Source organism: Tetrahymena thermophila (genome assembly GCF_000189635.1).
Source record: "Tetrahymena thermophila SB210 genomic scaffold scf_8254564, whole genome shotgun sequence".
Lineage (NCBI taxonomy): Eukaryota > Ciliophora > Oligohymenophorea > Hymenostomatida > Tetrahymenidae > Tetrahymena > Tetrahymena thermophila.
The window spans coordinates 536,092-556,229 of NW_002476335.1; the positions used below are offsets into that span (position 1 = coordinate 536,092).

At 23.0% G+C, this 20,138-nt stretch overlaps 5 protein-coding genes across 5 annotated transcripts; 2 read left to right on the forward strand and 3 right to left on the reverse strand. All coding sequences in view use genetic code 6, as the record gives it.

The window, feature by feature from the left end:
- Positions 1 to 59: 59 nt before the first annotated feature.
- TTHERM_00219250 (RNA recognition motif 1 in vertebrate serine/arginine-rich splicing factor) lies at positions 60 to 2,440 on the reverse strand (the record flags this gene model as incomplete). Its single annotated transcript, XM_001020597.3, has 5 exons — positions 60 to 180; positions 234 to 533; positions 597 to 626; positions 1,988 to 2,063; positions 2,197 to 2,440. The coding sequence occupies 5 exons, from the start codon at positions 2,438 to 2,440 to the stop codon at positions 60 to 62; spliced, it is 771 nt and encodes a 256-aa protein (XP_001020597.2).
- Positions 2,441 to 4,283: 1,843 nt separating this feature from the next.
- On the forward strand, positions 4,284 to 6,860 carry TTHERM_00219260 (sodium calcium exchanger protein; the record flags this gene model as incomplete). The annotated part of the gene is made up of 12 exons (XM_001020598.3): positions 4,284 to 4,451; positions 4,508 to 4,792; positions 4,972 to 5,099; positions 5,156 to 5,226; positions 5,285 to 5,378; positions 5,446 to 5,485; positions 5,542 to 5,917; positions 5,965 to 6,170; positions 6,249 to 6,324; positions 6,384 to 6,510; positions 6,571 to 6,702; positions 6,755 to 6,860. 12 exons carry the CDS (start codon positions 4,284 to 4,286, stop codon positions 6,858 to 6,860), a joined length of 1,809 nt encoding a protein of 602 aa, XP_001020598.2.
- Positions 6,861 to 7,515: 655 nt separating this feature from the next.
- TTHERM_00219270 (heat shock protein HslVU, ATPase subunit HslU, putative) lies at positions 7,516 to 8,925 on the forward strand (the record flags this gene model as incomplete). Its single annotated transcript, XM_001020599.3, has 1 exon — positions 7,516 to 8,925. The coding sequence occupies one exon, from the start codon at positions 7,516 to 7,518 to the stop codon at positions 8,923 to 8,925; it is 1,410 nt and encodes a 469-aa protein (XP_001020599.1).
- Positions 8,926 to 9,384: 459 nt separating this feature from the next.
- TTHERM_00219280 (hypothetical protein) lies at positions 9,385 to 15,472 on the reverse strand (the record flags this gene model as incomplete). Its single annotated transcript, XM_001020600.2, has 13 exons — positions 9,385 to 9,590; positions 9,649 to 10,897; positions 10,953 to 11,086; positions 11,143 to 11,276; positions 11,330 to 11,629; positions 11,691 to 12,073; positions 12,130 to 12,452; positions 12,518 to 13,388; positions 13,452 to 13,895; positions 13,960 to 14,475; positions 14,584 to 14,711; positions 14,786 to 14,867; positions 15,050 to 15,472. 13 exons carry the CDS (start codon positions 15,470 to 15,472, stop codon positions 9,385 to 9,387), a joined length of 5,193 nt encoding a protein of 1,730 aa, XP_001020600.2.
- Positions 15,473 to 17,662: 2,190 nt separating this feature from the next.
- TTHERM_00219290 (ubiquitin-conjugating enzyme) lies at positions 17,663 to 18,541 on the reverse strand (the record flags this gene model as incomplete). The annotated part of the gene is made up of 1 exon (XM_001020601.3): positions 17,663 to 18,541. One exon carries the CDS (start codon positions 18,539 to 18,541, stop codon positions 17,663 to 17,665), a length of 879 nt encoding a protein of 292 aa, XP_001020601.1.
- Positions 18,542 to 20,138: the final 1,597 nt, after the last annotated feature.

Genomic DNA, 20,138 nt, shown 5'->3' on the forward strand with positions numbered 1-20,138 from the left:
ATATTAAAATCTTTAATTTATATTTTATAAATTTTAACTTTTAAGTCACCTACTTATTCTCAGTTTTATTTAGGAGGAGAAGAGCTTCTATTATTGTTAGAATTTCTTCTACTTCTTGACTCACTCATGCTCTTTCTTTGATTCTTGTTATTTTCTTTGGAAGAATTTGATGATCTGGACCTATTTTGATAAAAAAAATAAATTACTAAAAGAATATAATTTTTTAAATATACTTTGATCTTGATGAAGATGCTCTTGACTTGGAGCTTGAATAACTTCTTCTTGATGATCTTGATCTTGAACTTTTAGAACGAGAGGAAGATTTTGAGTAAGATTATCTTCTCTTTTTATCTCTATTTTTATCTTTAGATCTACTTCTGCTTCTGCTGTCACTAACACTCTTACTTTTACTTCCACTCTAGCTTCTGTTTCTTCTTGAACGTCTTGGAGATTCTCTTCTTGATGAAGGAGTTCTGCTCAAAGAGCATTCTTTTTTTAAATGTCCACTTTTTCCGCATCTATAACATCTGTTACTATTAAATTTAAATAAATTTAATTAAATATGATTAAAATAAAATAATAAATAAATAAATTACTTCCAATTTCCTTCCTTACATTCATTAGCCCTAATTGTTATATATTATTAAAATTTTATTTAATATTTAATGATATTTTAATGATTTATATTGAGGAATACTTAATTTATATCTAATTAGCTTTGATTTTTATATAAAATTAAATCTAATAGCTCATTTTTATTTTCTTTGTTTGCTCTTATAAAATATTTTAAAACCATTTATTTGTAATTAATTTTATTTATTTATTTATTTTTGCTTTTGATGGACAATCTTAAATTACATTAATTTTAATCGTCTTCATCTTTTGATTCATCATCATTACTATCATCATCATCAAAACTATCATCAAAATAATCATCAATATCTTCCTCACCCTCTTCAAACTTAATCACTTAAACTTAATACTTGGTTTAATAAAAATCTTGTTTGAGAAACATAAGAAAAACAAAAGTAAGAAATTCCAAATTCAACTGATATATTCTTCTTTTTTGAATCAACAAACAATATATATGGCTTTAAATTATTGTAGAACTCGAATTGTGGTATTTAAATTTCTTCTTCTTCGACTTCATTGATTCTTCTTGATTTTCATCAATCACCATATTTAATCATCAATTCTTTATTTAATTTATATTTTTCAGTATTCGAAACAATTAAAAATTAATAATATCTTATCTTTTTACTACTTTTCATATCTTCGTTTTCGTTCATTTTCTTCGATGCATTCTTCTCATTCTTCTGGAAGTTTTTTATCGAGTAAATTAATTAATTATTTATTTATTCATATAATAAACAACCAACATTTATTTATTTATCTATCTTTTGCTTCTTCCAAATTTAAAAATTGTCAAGCAAATTTTTTGGATTTTGTAAATTTAGTTCTCAAATAAATCAACAAAAGAAGAAAGGAATGAATGCAAGAAGCTCTTCTAATGATTGAATTAATCTTCTAGCCTTTACTTTGACATTATTGTGATTTTAAATCTGAAAAATTCTTCATGGTAAAACTCAATTTTTGCTACTCCATACAAAAACTAATTCCACCATCTAAACTAATCCAAGATTATAAATGAAAAATTAAATTGTTTTTTAGATCTTAGTTAGTATATTTGGGGAAAGTTAAAATATAAAATTTGTTATTTTAGTAAAATCATGTATGTTTATCAATATTTATTTCCATTATTTATGCTTATATTAGATGATACTATAAAAATATTAGGTATTATTATATTTAAGTTCTAAATGATGATGCTTAAAGAGGAGTTTTTTGATTTTTTTACTAAAATTAAATGTTCGATTTATCATTAAAATGAATGAATGATACGTGCAGTAATAATACTTTTTGATATTTTTAAATACTCCTCGTTTGCTTTTTTTATAATTTAAAATAAATGTAAAATATGATTTACCAATGTCCTTTTCTTCCACAATTGTAACAAACATCAGCTGTTGATGGTCCTCTTCTGTTGCGATCACTTCTATTTTCTAATTATAAATTTTAAAATATTTATTTAATTATAAAATTTTATTATTTGTAAATAGATTTTAGCTTTTTATATTTATTTTATCCTAAAATGTTATAAAATTAGTTTTTAAAAAACAAATTTTGCTTATTTACCTTTGTACTAAACAACTATACGGGTGTCTTCGAAGCGCTATCCATCCATGTCTTCTACGGCTTATTTTGCATCAGAGGAGCTGCTATATTCAATAAAAGCAAAACCCCTTTATCTTCTAAAATCTATATCTCTAATTCTTCCGTATCTTCTGAACTCATCTCTGAGGTCTTCTTCTCTAACTCTAGAAGATAATTTTCCAACAAAAATTGTATTTGAACCTGATCTCCTACTGCTACTACTCATTTTATACTTTTTTTTTGTGTATATGAGGGAATGATTTTTATTAAATTATATATTTAATCAAATCTAAAGATAAGAAATTGTTAATTAAATTCATATGAAAAGCAATACAAATTATAAAATATATATCTAGCAACTATAAAGGATCATTATTGGTTTATTAGTCAAATATAAACAACCCAAATACAGATATTTCTTTAATTTTAAATTTCTATTTTGAAATTAATTTCTATTTCATCTCATTTAATGTATTTTGCTAATCTGAAGAATATATATATTTAAGTAATATTTTAAATATTTATATTTTCCTTTTTATTAAGATTTATAAATCAAGAAGCAAAATAAAAAATCTAATTAAGAAATGATTAAAGTTTATAAGTATTATTTAGTTCAAATATTTTGAGATATTTCTTTAATTTTAAGTTATGAATTTTTATATTTTTTCTATATTATTTCAATTTATATTAATGTTAAGCTTTTTTTGCAAATTTTAATATATTTATTTAAAAAACGATTGAATATTAGTTTATAAATATTCAAGAGTTAAAAATTGTTGAGATATTTCTTAAATTTTAAATTTTATATTTTTATATTTTATCAAATTAAAATATTGTTTTTTTTGTTATAAAAAATATTTGAATTATTAAAATAATTTCTAATTTTTAATCATAATAAATATCATATTTTAAATATATTATTAATTTAAAATAGTTTTTTTGATAAAAATGAATTTCAAAATAAGAAATATCTTTATTATATTTTGATTAATGGTACTTAATAAATAATAATAATGCAATAACCTATTGAATAATTTATATTTTGATGATTAATAACAAATTAAATAATGGAAAAAAAAAATAATTGATATAAATTTTAAAAAAATATTACATTTGATTGATGATAATAAATTTGCCTAATATCTTCTCAAACTAAAATAAAAACAAAATAATTAGGTAAAAATTATCCTTTTAATATTTGTAGCAAGTTCTATCTTTAAAATGTGTAATAAAATAAAAAGAAAATCTGCTTTCTTAGTGAAAAAAATAGTAAATAAAAATTTATAAAGAAATTTACTTTTTAATTATAGCCTCTTTTTAGAAGTAAGTGTAAATTTAGCTATTTAATTAAAATCCCAATTAATAGAAAATACTTAACGATATTACATTTATTTTTTTAGCTAAAATAATGAATTTTTGGGATATTCCTTTATTTTTAAATATTTGTATGGAGGTTAAATGTAAACTTTACAGATATCTCTACTTTATAGATAATAACTATGTAAAATATTAATTAGATTATTTCTTCATAAAATAAGTTCAATTTTTTCTATGGAAAAGTGCTTCTCATTTCAAAGATTATAAAAGAATAAATGTGTGATTTTTAAAGCACTTTATATCAATAAATATTACAATATTCAATTTGGTTTACTCTGTAACTTAAATCTTTTATGAATATTTCTTACATAATAAGTTAAACTTTGATTTAAAATATTCTAAATTTTTGTTTTTTTTGCTAAAAATAATGTAAAAATTTCATGTTTTTTTCAGAGATGTTAAATGTTATTCAATATCTTTCTTTTTAGATTCTACTAATGTACAAAATTAAATATATATATTTGCTTGCATTTAATTAATATTAAAATAAAAGTATTATTAGATAATCACTTACTACATTAAATATTGGTTTTTGCATAGTTGAATAATGTTAATACTTAGATTAAAAGTTCACTTTCAACTTAATTAAAAACTTTTAACATCTGAAAAAGTAAACTATTATTTTATCATTGTAATATTTAATTATCAGAAATTTAATATAAATATATTAAAAAGGTTAGTTTATTTCATAAATGTCAGACGGAGAAAATAATGCCTGTACGGTTTCAGCAATTCACAAATTACAGTCAGGTGTTTGCGAATATGTTGATCAAAACTGTACAGCAGAGTCGCTTGTAAGATTTTCTTACTTTTACTTTTGCCAAGTTTCTGAAAACATCATAGTTCTTGATTTACTTACAGTAATTATTAAGTTAAGCTCTAAAAATCAAATAAAAAACATAAATTAAATGTAAAGGTACTGGTTCCTTTGATGGCTTTCCATATGTTAAGCTCTACTGCAGAATCATATCTTTCACCTGCTTTAGCTAAGTGCTCAAAAATATTGAGGTTATCTGAATCTGTTGCAGGTGTAACACTTTTAGCTTTGGGAAATGGTGCTCCTGATGTTATTACAGCAATTATAGCAGGTGGAGACGATAATGGCGGAATCAGCATAGCTATTGGCTCCATATTTGGCGCTGGTTTATTTGTAACCACAGCCACTCTTTCAGCTGTTATCTTTCATGGAAAAAATATAAAAGTACATATACAATCTTTCTTACTTAACTTAATCTTTACTGAAATTAATAACATAATAAGCTTTAATCCTTTCAGTTAAATTTAGATTTAATAGAAATTTTATAATATAAATATAATGTCTTAGTTTAAAAAATAGCTACCTACTCTATAAAAGTAATATTTTCCTATTATAAAAAATAGATTGATAAGAAAACATTCATGAGAGATATGGTCTTCTATTTACTTGGTTGTTTAGTAATTCTAGTTTATGCAATAATTGGAAAAGTGAACATTATAATGTCTTCTATTTTTATGTCTATCTATTTAATGTAGGACTAAATTTATTTTTAAAAACATTTTAATAATAATTTTTAAATAATTTAAGTTTCCTGGTTATTGTCATTTTGCAAGACAGACAATAAAGAAAAGAACTTGAGAAGTTAGGAATTGATGAAAGTAAAAATTATAAAATGATTTTAACTTAATTAAAAATTAAAAAATATTAAATACAAAGGTGTAATTCAATAAGAATTGGAAAACAATTTACATACTAAAAAGAGCAGAACTGCAAGTATAGCAAAGGATCTAGGAGTTATTTTATTCTAAAAGTAATTAAGCTAGCTATTTTACTTACATTTAAATATATTCAATTTACTTTACATAAAACTAAATTAGGGACTACTCTTCAGATATCAACAAAATACACTTTGAAAATGTAAAAATAAATTTAATTAGAATTTATAGTTTACAATTAATTAAATACTAAATTAGGAATAAGAATAAGGATAAGAATAAGAATAATAATAAGAATAGGCATGTAATATATCTTGCTTCTCAGAAGATGATTAAAAAAAATAGATTTAAAATTCATTAACTAGTTCTTAGATGGTGAAAGTTGCTACAACAAGTATAAAAATGAGATATAAATTTAGAAGCTTAAAGCATGTTATGAAACAAAAATATTACAGCTTTAAAGATGAGTTACACGAAATGAGCATAATATAAAAAATCATATACTTTTATGAGATTCCTGTTAATTTTATTAGAGATTTAACCATCCCTCCTGGAGATGATGACTAATGGAATAAATGGAGAGCTTTTATTTGTTGTTACACTACTCCTATTACTTTCTTATTTATAACTGGAAGTAAGCAATTTAGATTAAACATTATATTAAAATAAAACTCTTTTTAGATATTAAAATGTTAGTAGGAGGTATAGAAGGATTTTACCTTGCTTATTTACTCCTTGGTATTGGGTTTATTTTTTCACTAATAGTTTGGAAGTATTCTCATGAAAATAAAGCACCAGCTTTCATGTTTTTCTTCTCACTTTTAGCGTTTGTCATTTCTGTAGCTTACATATCAACAATAGCCCAAATCTTAATTGATTTTATTTAAGTAAATAAATTATCTATTTCTAAAAAAATTGTCAAATTCTAAAAAAATTAAATTAATTTTTCATTTTTAAAAATAAAGTTTTTCTAAATTCTATCTGGTATAAACTAAACCTTTTTGGGTTTGACATTATTAGCTTATGGAAATTCTTCAGGAGGTAATTTATTTAGCATATTTTAAGTAATCAATCAATCTATTTACTCTAATAATAATTAGACTTTTTCACTAATACACAACTTTCAAAAATGGGATATGGTGTTATGGCTATGACTGGTTGTTTTGCAGGCTAAGGTTTTAATTTATATATTGGCTTTGGTTTTGCTCTTGTAATGCAGACAAGATCGTAAATTAATTAATGTTTTTGTAGAAAAATATTAAATAATTTATTTATTTATTTTGATAGGAGCGACTATGATTTTAGCTTATTTACAGCTTCAACAGTTAATGAATGGTTAAACAATGGCATTGCTATAGCAGTTTTATTGGCTGCAATAATTGCCACTATTTTCTCAATAATTGTTTCAATTAAATTAGGGTATAATTTATTTATAATAAAAAGTAATTTAATTATTAAATATAATAAATAGATTTTCTTACGAAAAAGGAAGATATTCTTCATCTCTTATAATTATTTATTCAATAAGCATTTTGATTTGCTTCGGCTTTTGCGTTGGTGATTAAATTATATCATGAGTTTTTCATAAAATATTTAAAATAAAAATAATTTATCTTATAAAAATTATAATTAAAAAGTGTTTGTATTAATATATATTTAACCTCTTTATACATACCCACAAACACAAATATTATTATATCCATAATAATTGTAATAAATTATGTTAAATTAATTTCAATTAAACATAAAATTCTACTTTCTATCTAATTTATTCATTCTTTTCTCAACCAAGCAGTATTTAACTAATAAAATTAATATATTTTTAAAAAGTTTGACATAAAAAAAAATATCTATAAGTTTAAATTAAATGAATGATTCTTGTAGAAAATGATGCTACTAATGATAATTTGAATAAATAGAAAAAACTTTTAAAATAAATATTTTATTCGAAATAAATATTAAAAAAATAATTTAATTTAAAATATAATTGAAGTTTTATTTAATTTTAAATGCTTTTTCAATCATAAAATATGTATTAAAAAATATTAAAATTAGAAAGGCAAGGCGTATATGCCTACTTTCTTTTACTATTTATATATGATTTTGTAAAATTTTATATCATATCTTTACTTATAAAATATAATTTTGCCAAAAAGTTCTAATTCATTCTATATTTTAAGAAAAAAATTAAACATTTAGATAGATATTCAAAGGATAAAATTTAAAAATAAAATGAAAATACTTAATCTTTAATCAAAATTCTTAACATAGGTTTTGTATAAAAGCTTCTCTAATGTGAGCAGTTAGTTTGCAATTAAAAAATCTTCTTCAATGACTCCTAAAGAAGTAGTAGAATATTTAAGCTAACATATTATTGGATAGGAATAAGCCAAAAGAGCTGTGGCAATTGCATATAGAAATCGTTGGAGACGCCAATTTTTAGAGGAGGATTTAAAAAAAGAAGTATGCCCAAAAAATATTCTGATGGTAGGCCCTACAGGCTCAGGTAAAACTGAAATAGCACGTAGATTAGCTCAATTATCAGATGCACCTTTCATAAAAGTAGAAGCTACAAAATATACAGAAGTAGGTTACCATGGAAAAGATGTAGAATAAATTATTTAGGATCTTGTTAGAACTGCAGTAAGAAATGCAAAAGCAAACCATAAAAAGAATATTGAAAATGCCAAACAAATTATTGAGTAAATTGTTCTTGATTAGATAGTTGATGCCTTCTTAGGACCTAATTTTTCTAATGAAGAAGTTAGAAATAAAAAGCGTGAAGATATATCCAATAATTTAATGGATGATCGTAGAATTACTGTTGAATTACCTCATGATTATTGGGAAAGAGTTAATACAAAGGGATCTTTTCAAAATATTGATGAATTTTTAGATTATATTAAAAATTTCAAGTAAGGTTTAAACCCTAAAAACGACTAGCAACGTTTGACAGTCAAAGGTGCTCGCAGTTAACTTTATCAAATTTATGAAGAAGCATTGGAGAAAAGTGTTAATTATGAAAAAATTGCAATCCGTTAAGTTGAAGAAGAAGGAATAGTTTTTATTGACGAAATAGATAAAATTGCTACCTCAGGCGAAATTTAATAAAATTAAAAATCTCCCAGCGCTGATGGTGTTTAGCGTGATTTGTTACCTTTAATAGAAGGTACAGTAGTATCTACTAAATGGGGTGATGTAAAAACTGATCACATTCTATTTATTACAGCAGGTGCTTTTAGCATGAGTAAGCCATCCGATTTAATTCCTGAACTACTTGGTAGACTTCCAATACGTGTTGAACTTCAATAACTCAAAAAGAATGAGCTTTACAGCATCTTAAAGTTCCCTAAATATAATATGATCTTTTAATAACAATAACTTCTTAAATAGGAAGGTCTCAATATATAATTCACTGATGAAGCTGTCAAGAAAATAGCTATTTTAGCTGAATAAGCTAACACTTCATTAGAAGATATTGGTGCAAGACGTCTTCATGAACTTATTGAGCGCTGCTTAGAAAACATTTCTTTCGATGCTCCTTACCTTGAGCAAAAGGATATCGTGATTGACTAACAATTTGTTGATAAAACTTTACAAAAATATATGGAGAAAGCAGATTATAGAAAATTCCTTATTTGAGTTAGAATATTTAAAAATTATTTGAATCAAAGTTACATTCATCCATCCATCATAAACACAGTAAGAAAGAGTAAAAAATATTTAGAAAAGTTAAAGAAAAAGTAGATTTGAATATAAAACTGTTAAAAACAAATAAATAAATAAACAAACAAACAAAGAAACAAACAAAAGATGAAATAAACAAAAATTGTAAGTAAATCTTGTGTGTTAGTTTTTGATATTAGTAATTTAAATTGTAAATAGATAAATAAATAAATTTAAAATGTAATGCAAATATTATACAATCTTCTTTACCAATTATTTTTATATTTATTTATAATTTTATTTTTTGATTACATTTATTTTTTAAAACAAACAAAGTAAATTATACTTTAAAAGACAGACTTACAGACTAACTAAGTCTTCTCTTAAACAAATGGTAAAGAAGAAAATAGAATATCTATATTATTCTAACTAATATCATTTTGGAATTTAAGAATTTGATCTTTATTGTTAATTTTTGTTAGAAAAAGGATCTCCTTATACAGAAGATTTATATTTTGATTATATATTAGAATATTTTTTGCTTTTGGGGTATTTTTTTTGTAGTTGTAATGAAGATGTTCTTTCTCTTATTGGAGAACTTGAAGTACTACCATTTCTCCCTCTGGTTCCCTGGTATGGATCTTTTTGATAAAAAGTTTTAATGAATTCATTAATTTCAAATTGTAAAATATTAATTACCTCTACTGTAAATAGAACTATTTCCATTAAATTAGCCTCTGTTGTCTAAGTTTTCTCCTTATAAGTTTTTAACGTATTAGAAAAGAGCATGCTTGTCTTGTGGAAGATCAAGATATAAAATTAATCCTTTGAGTGAATCTGCTGTTGTAAGTTTTAAGTTTTAAATGTCATGCACTGAAACTTATTCAACATTATCTTTAACAAAGTCAAGCTGAATTTTCTTTTTGTCTTTGTCTTTATCTTTATCTTATTTTTTTTTCTTTAACTTTAATCTCTCTAATTTTTCCTATTGCAATTTCTGGATTTCTCTTTTCACTATTTCCTAATAATTAATTCCAAAGTTATCAGGATCTTCTTAGTCATATTTTTAAATCTCATCAAACACTGGTCTGCCTTTAACAGCAATCCTCAATAAAAGCTCCTCAAACTGCTCATAAATTATACCATATTAACCTTCGTAATTGTTACGAGCACAATTATTGTACATTTTGGAGACTTCGTCTGAATTAATAATCTGTGGTAAAATCTTGAAGTGAGAGCATATTAAGTAAAATCCTCTGTAAGATAACTAATCAACTTATTCTGTGTCTTTCTGATTTTAAATTTTGATATCTTAATAATTCTTATAAAGAGAAAAGAGTGTCGAAAGAATGCGAGAATTTTCAGTTAATGTCTTTCTAATCTCGGGATTTGCTTGTAGTTCTTCAAATAAATACTTAAATTCATTTTCTCTATCTCTCCTATCCTATTCTTTTTATAAAGCAATCTCATTGATATTCTTATGCTTGTTTTGTAAAGATGATTATCTCTCTTACTCTTTATGGTATTTTTCATCATCCTATATTTTTTTTCTCATGTTTCTTAATTCTACCTATCCTTCTCTGTATTCGACCCTCTATCTATTTGCTTCAATTTACTCTCTTCTCTTTCTTTCTAATTCTTATTGTTTTTCTAACTGATCTTGAATTTGCTTCATTTTAAGAATTTTTTTTTCTTCAAGTTTTTTATTTAGCTCATTTTTCATTGCTATTTACTGCAATCTTTAACGTTAATATCTTTCTTTTTCTTTCTCCATTTCTTAAATTTTCTTTTATTCCTTTTCTAGCTCTTCTTATCTCTTTTTAGCTTTAAAAGCTTCAATTACATCTTTCTATAGCTCAACTTCTTTGATTCTTTGTTTCATTTTTCTATCTAAACTCTACTGCTTTTTTATTTCTTCTTCTTCCTTTTGCAGTCTGTTTTTCTCAGCCTTTTTGATTTTTTAATAATAATTATTAATAAAATCGAGATTAAATTGATATTACTTAATTTAAGATGGCCTTCCTCGATTTAGGTAAGCCTGGTAACCCATATTAAGAATATTTTTCCACCCACAAACTTTAGTAAATATTTGATTGTTTGAGACTTCTTAAATCTTTTACACTCATAGAATTATTTTCTAATTAAAAATTTTTATTAAATTAGAAAGAATGATTTTCTAAACAAATTAATTACTTTTAGGAGGCTAAGGAGTTTATGGATCTTGTTTATTTGGTATTATTTTTTACAATGTAACTATGCTTGGGATAGGCTTAGGGCGTGCTTAAACAATATTAACTATTTTCATCTTATTCTCTCCAATAGAAATGCTGATTATTTAGTATTATTAAACATTTGATTTAATTTAATTTAAATAACTTACTTAAAGTTTTCCTTTAAAATATCTTATAGGACAGAATATGCAAGGATATAACCTTCACTTAAACCGATAATTTTATTTCCGTCAAAATTATTATTTAAGTAATACTACTTTTCTTAAACCTTCTTCAGATTATCTGGTAATGGCATATTTGGATCCTTCAATAATCTGTTATTCCATGATTTAATAGTCATAACATCTAAGTTAGGAGCGAAGCATTCAGGATTCTCAAAAATAGCTGGATTGACTCCTTTATTCTTTTTATAAAGAGCCATAGTCTAAAAGAGCTCTCTTAATTGGTTGCTGATAAATAAATAAATTAATTTATTAATTAAAATTCAATAAAACAAAATGCTATCCTTACCCTAATGGTTATCCACGGAGATCTTTAGGAGGTTAGCTAAACATAAATATAGACAGTTAAACTATAAATTAAACAAAATCAGAGTATTTTAGGAAAGTGTATTAAGGATTGGAGTTAACTTATTTCATTATATTAAGTACATCATCTCTACTTACGAACTTTTGAAGGTCAAAATCTTTACAGCAATTCCAAACATCCCCGAAAGAAATTAGTTCTGAAGTATTTTTTTACTCTTAAAATAAATCATTCTTTTTATTAAACATTTTATGGATGTTACTGTACCTGCTAAATACAAATTTGAAAGTATTTGCATACTGCTTCATAACTATATCTAACGAGTCTATATCTCTTTACTCTAACTCCTCAATTTTGACTATTTTATACTTTAATTTATTTATTTATTATTGAAGTTTGATAAATAAATATTAAAAAATGTTACCTTATTTAAGCTTTTAATTGTATCAAGTTCTTTTTCTTGATAAACCAACTGAGCGTATTAGTCTGTTTGCTTTTATTTAGCTACATTCAATTTGGTATGGATTTTATTTACTTCTTACTCAGTCTCTTTTTTCAATTGTTACTCCTTTTAGAACTTCCAAAATTTATCTAAATCATTAAGTAAAGATTTATTTTCTCTCTTTTCTCTTATTTAATCAATTTCATCTTTTCTTCTTTCTAAACTTAAATGAGCTCTAGATTTATTTAGTATGCTTGAATACTTATTATCTTTTTCATATACAGAATCGAAGGGCATATTGTGATCTTTTGAGAATATAATTTCAAATAAGTAAATATATATTAACTACATAAATTTCAATAATAAATACCTCTTGTTTTTTATAGTTGATTCATGTGTTAAAGATTAGTCTATTCAAATTACTAAAAATCCATTCTATTAGCTCCATATGTATTTGTATTATATTGTCTCATAGAGGGGGATCCATCTGCTCCAAGTTAAGAATTGTTGTTATATGCATAATTATTTATCTTTGGATGGCGTGGGGAAGACTCAAAGGCATCTCCCCAGTCTATTTCATTAGAGTTTTTACGAAGGTACTGTTAAGGCTTTTGATTTGAATCAGAATGAGCAGTAGAGGACTTTTGGTTTTGCTACATTTAAAATAGATTGTACTCAAAATCTTTTTATTTTGCAAGTTCGTCATCCTTGTATTTTTGAATTACTTAATCAGGATCTCCAAAGAACAATAATAGCTGATATATTCCTTTGTATTAAATACCTGTAGCCAATAGATCTTATTAAACTTTTACAACAAAATCTCTAATTTCTTTATTTAAGCTAGGAACTTCTCTTTCAAGGATAAATTTATTCAATTCTATAATCAGTGCCCTTCTCTATGCTTCGATAATAACTTACTCTTATTCTGTAGTATAATCTTGTTAGAATCTACCTGGCTGTTGTAGAAGCTAGTTATAGCTATTTTAAATCATGTTAAGAGATGCTTAAGATAATTTTAAAGTATATTCTTAAAATGTTTCATTCTCTATGAATTTATCAATCAAGTTTTTAATAGATTAAAACAAGCTTTAGCTCCATATAATATCTTGCAAGTACATTTTGCTTAGCATGTCTGTCATTTATATAGCAGTTTTTAAATTTAGTCCAGGATGACTACTAATAGTAGTAAAAAACTCAACTTCACATGTGTTCATAGTAAATATGTTATTTGTAGAACGTAACTGTTTAATAATTAAATATTCTTAATTAAAAATCTTTAATTTAATTGCTAAATGAAAAATTACCTAAATCTACTTTATGAATGGATCTAATAGCACGTCAGGAGGCATTTAAGCAAATCTCTTAAATGTATAAGCAAAATTTCGGAGAATAAACTCTCTTAAGTTAGTATCTGAGCTGTTTTCTATTAATGAAAAAGTAAGCTTCTTGTATATGAGTGCAGTGGAAGGATTTTTTTGATTAGCAAAATTTTCTAATAAAACAAAGAGTAATTGCAATGAATGAAACTTGAGGACTTAAGAGAAATCTCTTGATCCTTTTTTCAGTAAATCTAGAATTTATATTGAAATTTGTAAATTATCTGTAATATGTCTTGGATATGTAATCCAGCAATCACAAAGTAGCTACAGGGCTGCCTGTCTGTCACTAGCACTATTTTTAATTGGGTCATAATCTGCTATTTTTTAAGATTACTCAATCCAAAAATCTAAAATTCTATTTGAAAGGAGCTAATGTTAATTAAAAGATTTATTGATATGAGAAAAAAAGTAATGAGTAAAATAATTTTATTACCTCTTCTTTGTAATTTTGCATTTCCATAAGATTCGGAAATATAAGTGATATGTACCTTATATATTCTTTAATATCTTCAAATAGTTTTCTCATTTAAACAATAAATAAATCAGAAAGATTGTATTTAGCAATTTGTGTTATGATCTAAACAACATTCATTTTAATCACTTTATGTCTTTTTAGGCATAATATACATGATTAAAGTCCTCCATTTTCTCTAATAAACCATTAATATGTTTGAGGTAGAATATCAGTGTTACTTACTTCAAAAGCAACTTTAGAGATTATTCTGGTTGACCACAGAGCCACTTGCTCACTTGAAGATTGCAACCCAGGCTTAATCATATCAAGAAACCTAAAAAGATCAGATTCCTCTTTTTCAATAAATCCTAAAACCGTTTTGATGTTCACATAAACATTTTGAAGCCAGTTACAAAGAGGTTGAAAACTTGTTTTCATTCCTTTTATGAGACCAACAGCCAAATATTTATTATTATTTGCAAGTAAACCAACGGCCTTTTTGATATTAAAATAATTTTGATGAAAAAAGAAACTTACTTATTCTAGTATAAATTTCATGAATTATATTTGAAAAAATAATTAAAAAGTGTTTATCATTCATACCTGCTTAGGTTTTAAATTTAGTTCTTTACACAAACCCACTAAAATGAATTCTAGTAATGAAGTGCAGTCAGAAAGCCTTTTGTTGATGTCAATTTATGAAATATCTACTCTGGATGGATCATTTAATTCTAATTGAAATTCATAATCAAATTTTAAAATTTTGTATAAGACCTAATTATTTAAATAGTAGTATTTTTATTACCTTCATTATTAATAAATTAGTTTTCAAAGTAGTCAATTGGATAGTTCATGCTGTTTTCGTTGTTGATGCTTCTAATACTACTCTGAGTTGTATTAAATAAAATTTAAATTAATAATAATAGCGCTTAAGTGTTTATAGTAGAAATAGCATTTATTTTTTAATCAATTGCAAGATTTTTTTTTTTCGCTTCTACTTTTAAAATAGAATATGGCAGAAAGTAAATAAATGATTTTAAATGAGTTAACATTTTTGTAAATAGGTTACGTTATTGTGCGAAAAGGATTGATTGATCTAATTTATATTTGGAAGCTATAGTTATGGCTTTAATTTAAATGTTTTATATAGATCTTTAAGTAAATCTGACAACATTTCATTATCTCCTGAAACTATTAAACTCTTTATTTCACCTTCTAGCTTAAAATCTATTTATTTTAAGCAGTTTTGAATAATATTCCAATTATAAACTCTAGTCGATGGGTTTTGAAGGTTCTTAAGTCTCGCAACATCATTGATAACATTATAGTTGTCAGTAATTTGAGTTAAAAGTTTACCAAGTTGTATTCCGTTTTAGAAGAGTTTAGCTTATTCATCACTAATCATTATATTTTAATTTTGCAACTATTTCACCCTTCCATATACTAACTTAAGCTCCTTTAACCAGTCGTAAACACCACTGTCAACCTGCATTTCTCCTTAGTTAGCTAATTTATAATCTTATATATTAATTTTCTATTTTATTATTGATATTTGTTTATTTATTGTTTATATTTAGTCACAAAAATATTTTGTTTGTAAATTACTTCAATGTTGATTAAAAATTTTTATTTATTTTAATAATCATTTATAAATTATTGTAAAAAGTTAATGATCAAAAGTTAAATTAAAATTAGTGATGCATATTTCTTTATTTAATTATAAAATTGAGCCTGTACAATTAATCAAAAAAGAATCTACTAATAATATATATAGTAAAATAAAATATCAAAAAGGGAACAAACTCATGATTAATATTTTTTAAAAGCACAAATATAGCTAATTAATTAATTGTTAAATTATAAAAATTTTAATTTTAATAAAAACTGATAATCTACCACTATTTTAATCATTTTGTATCATGATAGGCAAGACCAATAAAAATTAAAATCTATAAGTATATCTATCTACATTTATATATTTATTCATTTAAATTGTTTAACATTTTAATTTTTATTATTATTTTTAAAGTTACTCTTAAAAAAATAACTTTAAAATTTTGAAAATACTCAATTGAATCTGTTAAATAGTTTTACTTAAAATATATTTATTTATTTTAATATCTATAAAAAATTGAATATGAATTAGCAACTCATGGATTTATTAAATATTTTATTTAAGTAAAATTAAATTATGAGTAAATATATTTTAGCTATAAAAAAGCAATAAAGCTATTTTGAAGAAATATTTAATTGAGATAATGTTTTATTTACATTTAAAATAAGTAAGTAAGGAAATTTCAATCATAAATCTAATTTAAAGTATGTGAATATTAATTAAAAATAATATAAATTCAATTTAAAACATTTTATCTAATTAGTAAAAAGTTATTTATTATATGATTTTAAATAATAAATTTTATTAATTTTTAATACAGCGTATCAAAATATCTAATTAATTTTAGACTACTTTATCTTAAATCAATCAGCAACTTATAAAAAATTAAAATTTATCCTAGAGGCTTAGTTGGTTACAACCTAAATACAATATAATTAAATTCTATAAAGCAACTATTTAAAAACATAATATAAATTTTATAAATAAAAAATATTCCATAAAAATAAAATTAGTTTTTTACATAGTGTAACTAATCATGTAAAAAGATCAAGTTATAAAATTTTTTAAGGTTCAAAATATGAGAAATTTTGTTATTCTAAGGACTTGGTTGGATTTTTATCAAGGGATAAGATAATCATATTCTTTTTATTTTTATTATATTATTCAATTTTTATTTAAATTATTTGTCAATATTTACTAAATAAAAAAAATTTTAAATATTTTTTAAAAAGATTCTTATCTAAAAGCTATTTTATTTGATTTTTCGATCTTTCTAATTTCTAAATTGTTTTGCTTTTACGACAATAATAGTGATTAAAATTATAAATTTAAAATAAATATAACTGATTAATATTAAAATTACAAATTTTATATAAAATTAAATAAATTCATAAGTAAGTTATTTAAAATATGTTTGTTTTTTTTTTTCAAACTTTTTAAAAATTGTGAACAAAAATGAGCGTATGATAAAAATAATACTAAATTAATAGTTTACAAATCAAAAAATAGATTGGATTCATAACACTTAATAGAAATAGAAAACAAATTAATTTAGAAGAATTTTTTGTTTGAGATGACATATTAAAAATAGAAAAATTAATCTTATAAAAGAAATGTTTAGTTAATTTATCTTTTTGATTTTTCTCCTTCTTTTTACTTAATAAAAAAGAAAAGGTAAGATAAAAAATGTTAAAAATTAAACTAACCATCAATAATATATATTAAAAATGGAAAAGTAAAAGCAAAATATTTTGATCTACTTAAAAAAAAGCAAAAAGAATAGCTATTTTGAGTATTTATAAATATTTTTAGATAAATTTTCTTACAAAAATGAAGTGGAGTATTTAATTATAAAGTATTTACATAGTGTTAAATTTAATTTATATATTGCTTAATTTTAAATATGTTATAAATAAATGAATGAATTTGGCGATGAAAATAGTAGTTAAAACTATCAATAAGGAAGGGTCTTTTAAAATTGATTGGCGATTCTTTATTGACTTAGTTTAAATAAATAGGTGTGATATTACGTCACAGGCATTGATAAATTAGTCGAAAATCACAGCTTCACTAACTCTTTTTACTTAATTAATTGACTAAAGACATTAAATTAGGGTTTTAAGATCTTTATATTATCTGCTGAATCATAGATATTGAAAGTGATTGAAAATACTCTGCATTTTTTTCTATCATTCTAATTTAATATGCAGTTCTTCTGTCTTTGATTTACTACATTTTACACAAAATTTCTTTAACCAATGAATTGCTGCTGTTCTTTTTCAAATAATTAGTAAACTAGGCGTCTTCAATATATTATAATAAGTTTCCTTTAGTGGCAGCCCATTTCTCGCATTTTTCTAAGAACATATTTTTATTACAGCTTATCATGTTTATCATTTCAAAATTGCAGTCTCTTGTTAGATCTATATTATATCCACTTTTTATAAGACTTGGAATACTTAGGACATTTGTACAATAAGTCTCTATGCCTGAAAATATTGTTTAAGTAGGATCCCAGTTTTTTTTAAACTAGCAAGAAATACCACAACATATTGCTTCGTTTTTGAAAGAAGGGTGAAGAGGTTACTAAGGAAATTTAAAACGCGGGTGAGAAATAGGGTAGTTTTTAGGAATTACAATACTGATCTCTAAGATACAATCAGTATAAACATATTTTTATTTTTTATTTGGCTTTTAGGTATCATCAATCTAAATAACATTTTAAATTAATTGAGAAGTGTGAACTTAATCATCCATTTAAAATTATCCTTCTTTCATTATATAAAAGGCTCTTAAATTGTGGTAGTTATCATTGGTAGGAGGAATTAAAATAATTCTGCTGTCTTTATTGAGCGACTCTTACTATATTTCTTTATTAATTCTACGTATCACTGATTAATCGAGAGAATACTAGATTGCAGCAGATTAAGTATAGTTTTATAACATTTTAAAGTTTGTTTTTTTGTGGGTTGGACAACAATTGTACCTAGTTATAGTTAGGATGGATAATTATAAGTTTGATATATTTAATGACCTTTCTTTTAAACTCTTTGTTAGATTATTTAAATTTTTTTTTTTTGTATTTATTAATTTTTTAGAAAAATTGCTAGCAATTATATGAATATAAACGCTTACTATTTTGATATACATTCTTTGGATTCCTTTCAAAAGTAGCTAATAGGAAAATTTCTTATGCATGAAAAATAGAGTCTTTAATCAAATTACTTAGCTTTTTAGCAGTATTATATGAAATACTATTTACATCTCTACTTATAAGTGTCATAAATAAATTATTTATATAAGAATAGGTCCACATTTGAAAAATATTTACTACTGAAGGAAATAAATGCCTTCGATTAGTCATAAATTATTATAAAAAATATATTAGCTTTTTTAATGAATTTAAAAATTCTTAAAGAAAATAAACTACTCCTTTATTTGAAAGAAAAAACAATTTAATTTAGTAAATTTAACTTTTCTAATTTTTTACTTTGACAGATCTTAAAGCTTTCATTAAATATACAAATTTAAACAAATAAAATGAGATATTTAAAATAATTTGTATATCAACATATTCATATACAGTCATTTTTTGATAAAATATATTTACTTTTACCCTAAACTTCAATTTAATATAGTATAAATGTGTTTTGTCTAAATCTTACAAAAAAGCAAAAAAACAAAAACAAAAATAAAGATCAAAGTTCAAAATTTTATTAATTAAGGTTTCTATTTATTAAGTAAGCTTAATTAATTTTTAACTATATAATAAGTACCATATATTTCAATAAATATTCGACCATCTATTATTATTTTTAAAAAAATAAATTTTCTCTATTTATTCAAATAAGCAAGGATAAAATATGTGGATATAGTTTTGTAGGTTTAAGTTGGTGAATAAGAAAAGCATAAAAATATTTTAAAACTATTAAATAAAAATATATTTTGAATTCATTTCAATATAAAAAAGATGAAAAATTAAAACTTTTAAACATTATTATATAAACCAACCACAGTATTTTATAAACTGATATGGTAGATTTTTTTCTCAACTTTTAATTTGCAATAATCAATAAAATTTTAAAGTAAAATTATAATTTTAATACTTCCTTAAACTCTTAGTTAAGTCTAAAATAGAAATCATTTAGTAACAAAAGATACAGATAAAAATACTATTTTGAAATTATTAAAAGTAAATTATATTTAAAATAAGTTTTATTTTAAAATAAAAAAATAGTAATGATTAATTATTTTTAGAAATGTAAAGTCAAATTTTTCTAAAAAATCGTTTAACATGTTTAATTAACAAATCAAGCAATAAGAATATAATTAAAATATTTTTGAAAGAGATAAATTTTGCCAATATTTGATAAACCTTTATAATACATTACAATAAATTTATCTATGATTAAAGTAATTATTTTAAAAATTTAATGATAATTTTAATATTTTTGGTTGAATTTTATTATTGAATATTATTTAGATAGATAGACTTAGGTATATTTTTAGGATGCTGGTAAGTAAGTGACTATTCTTATTGTTT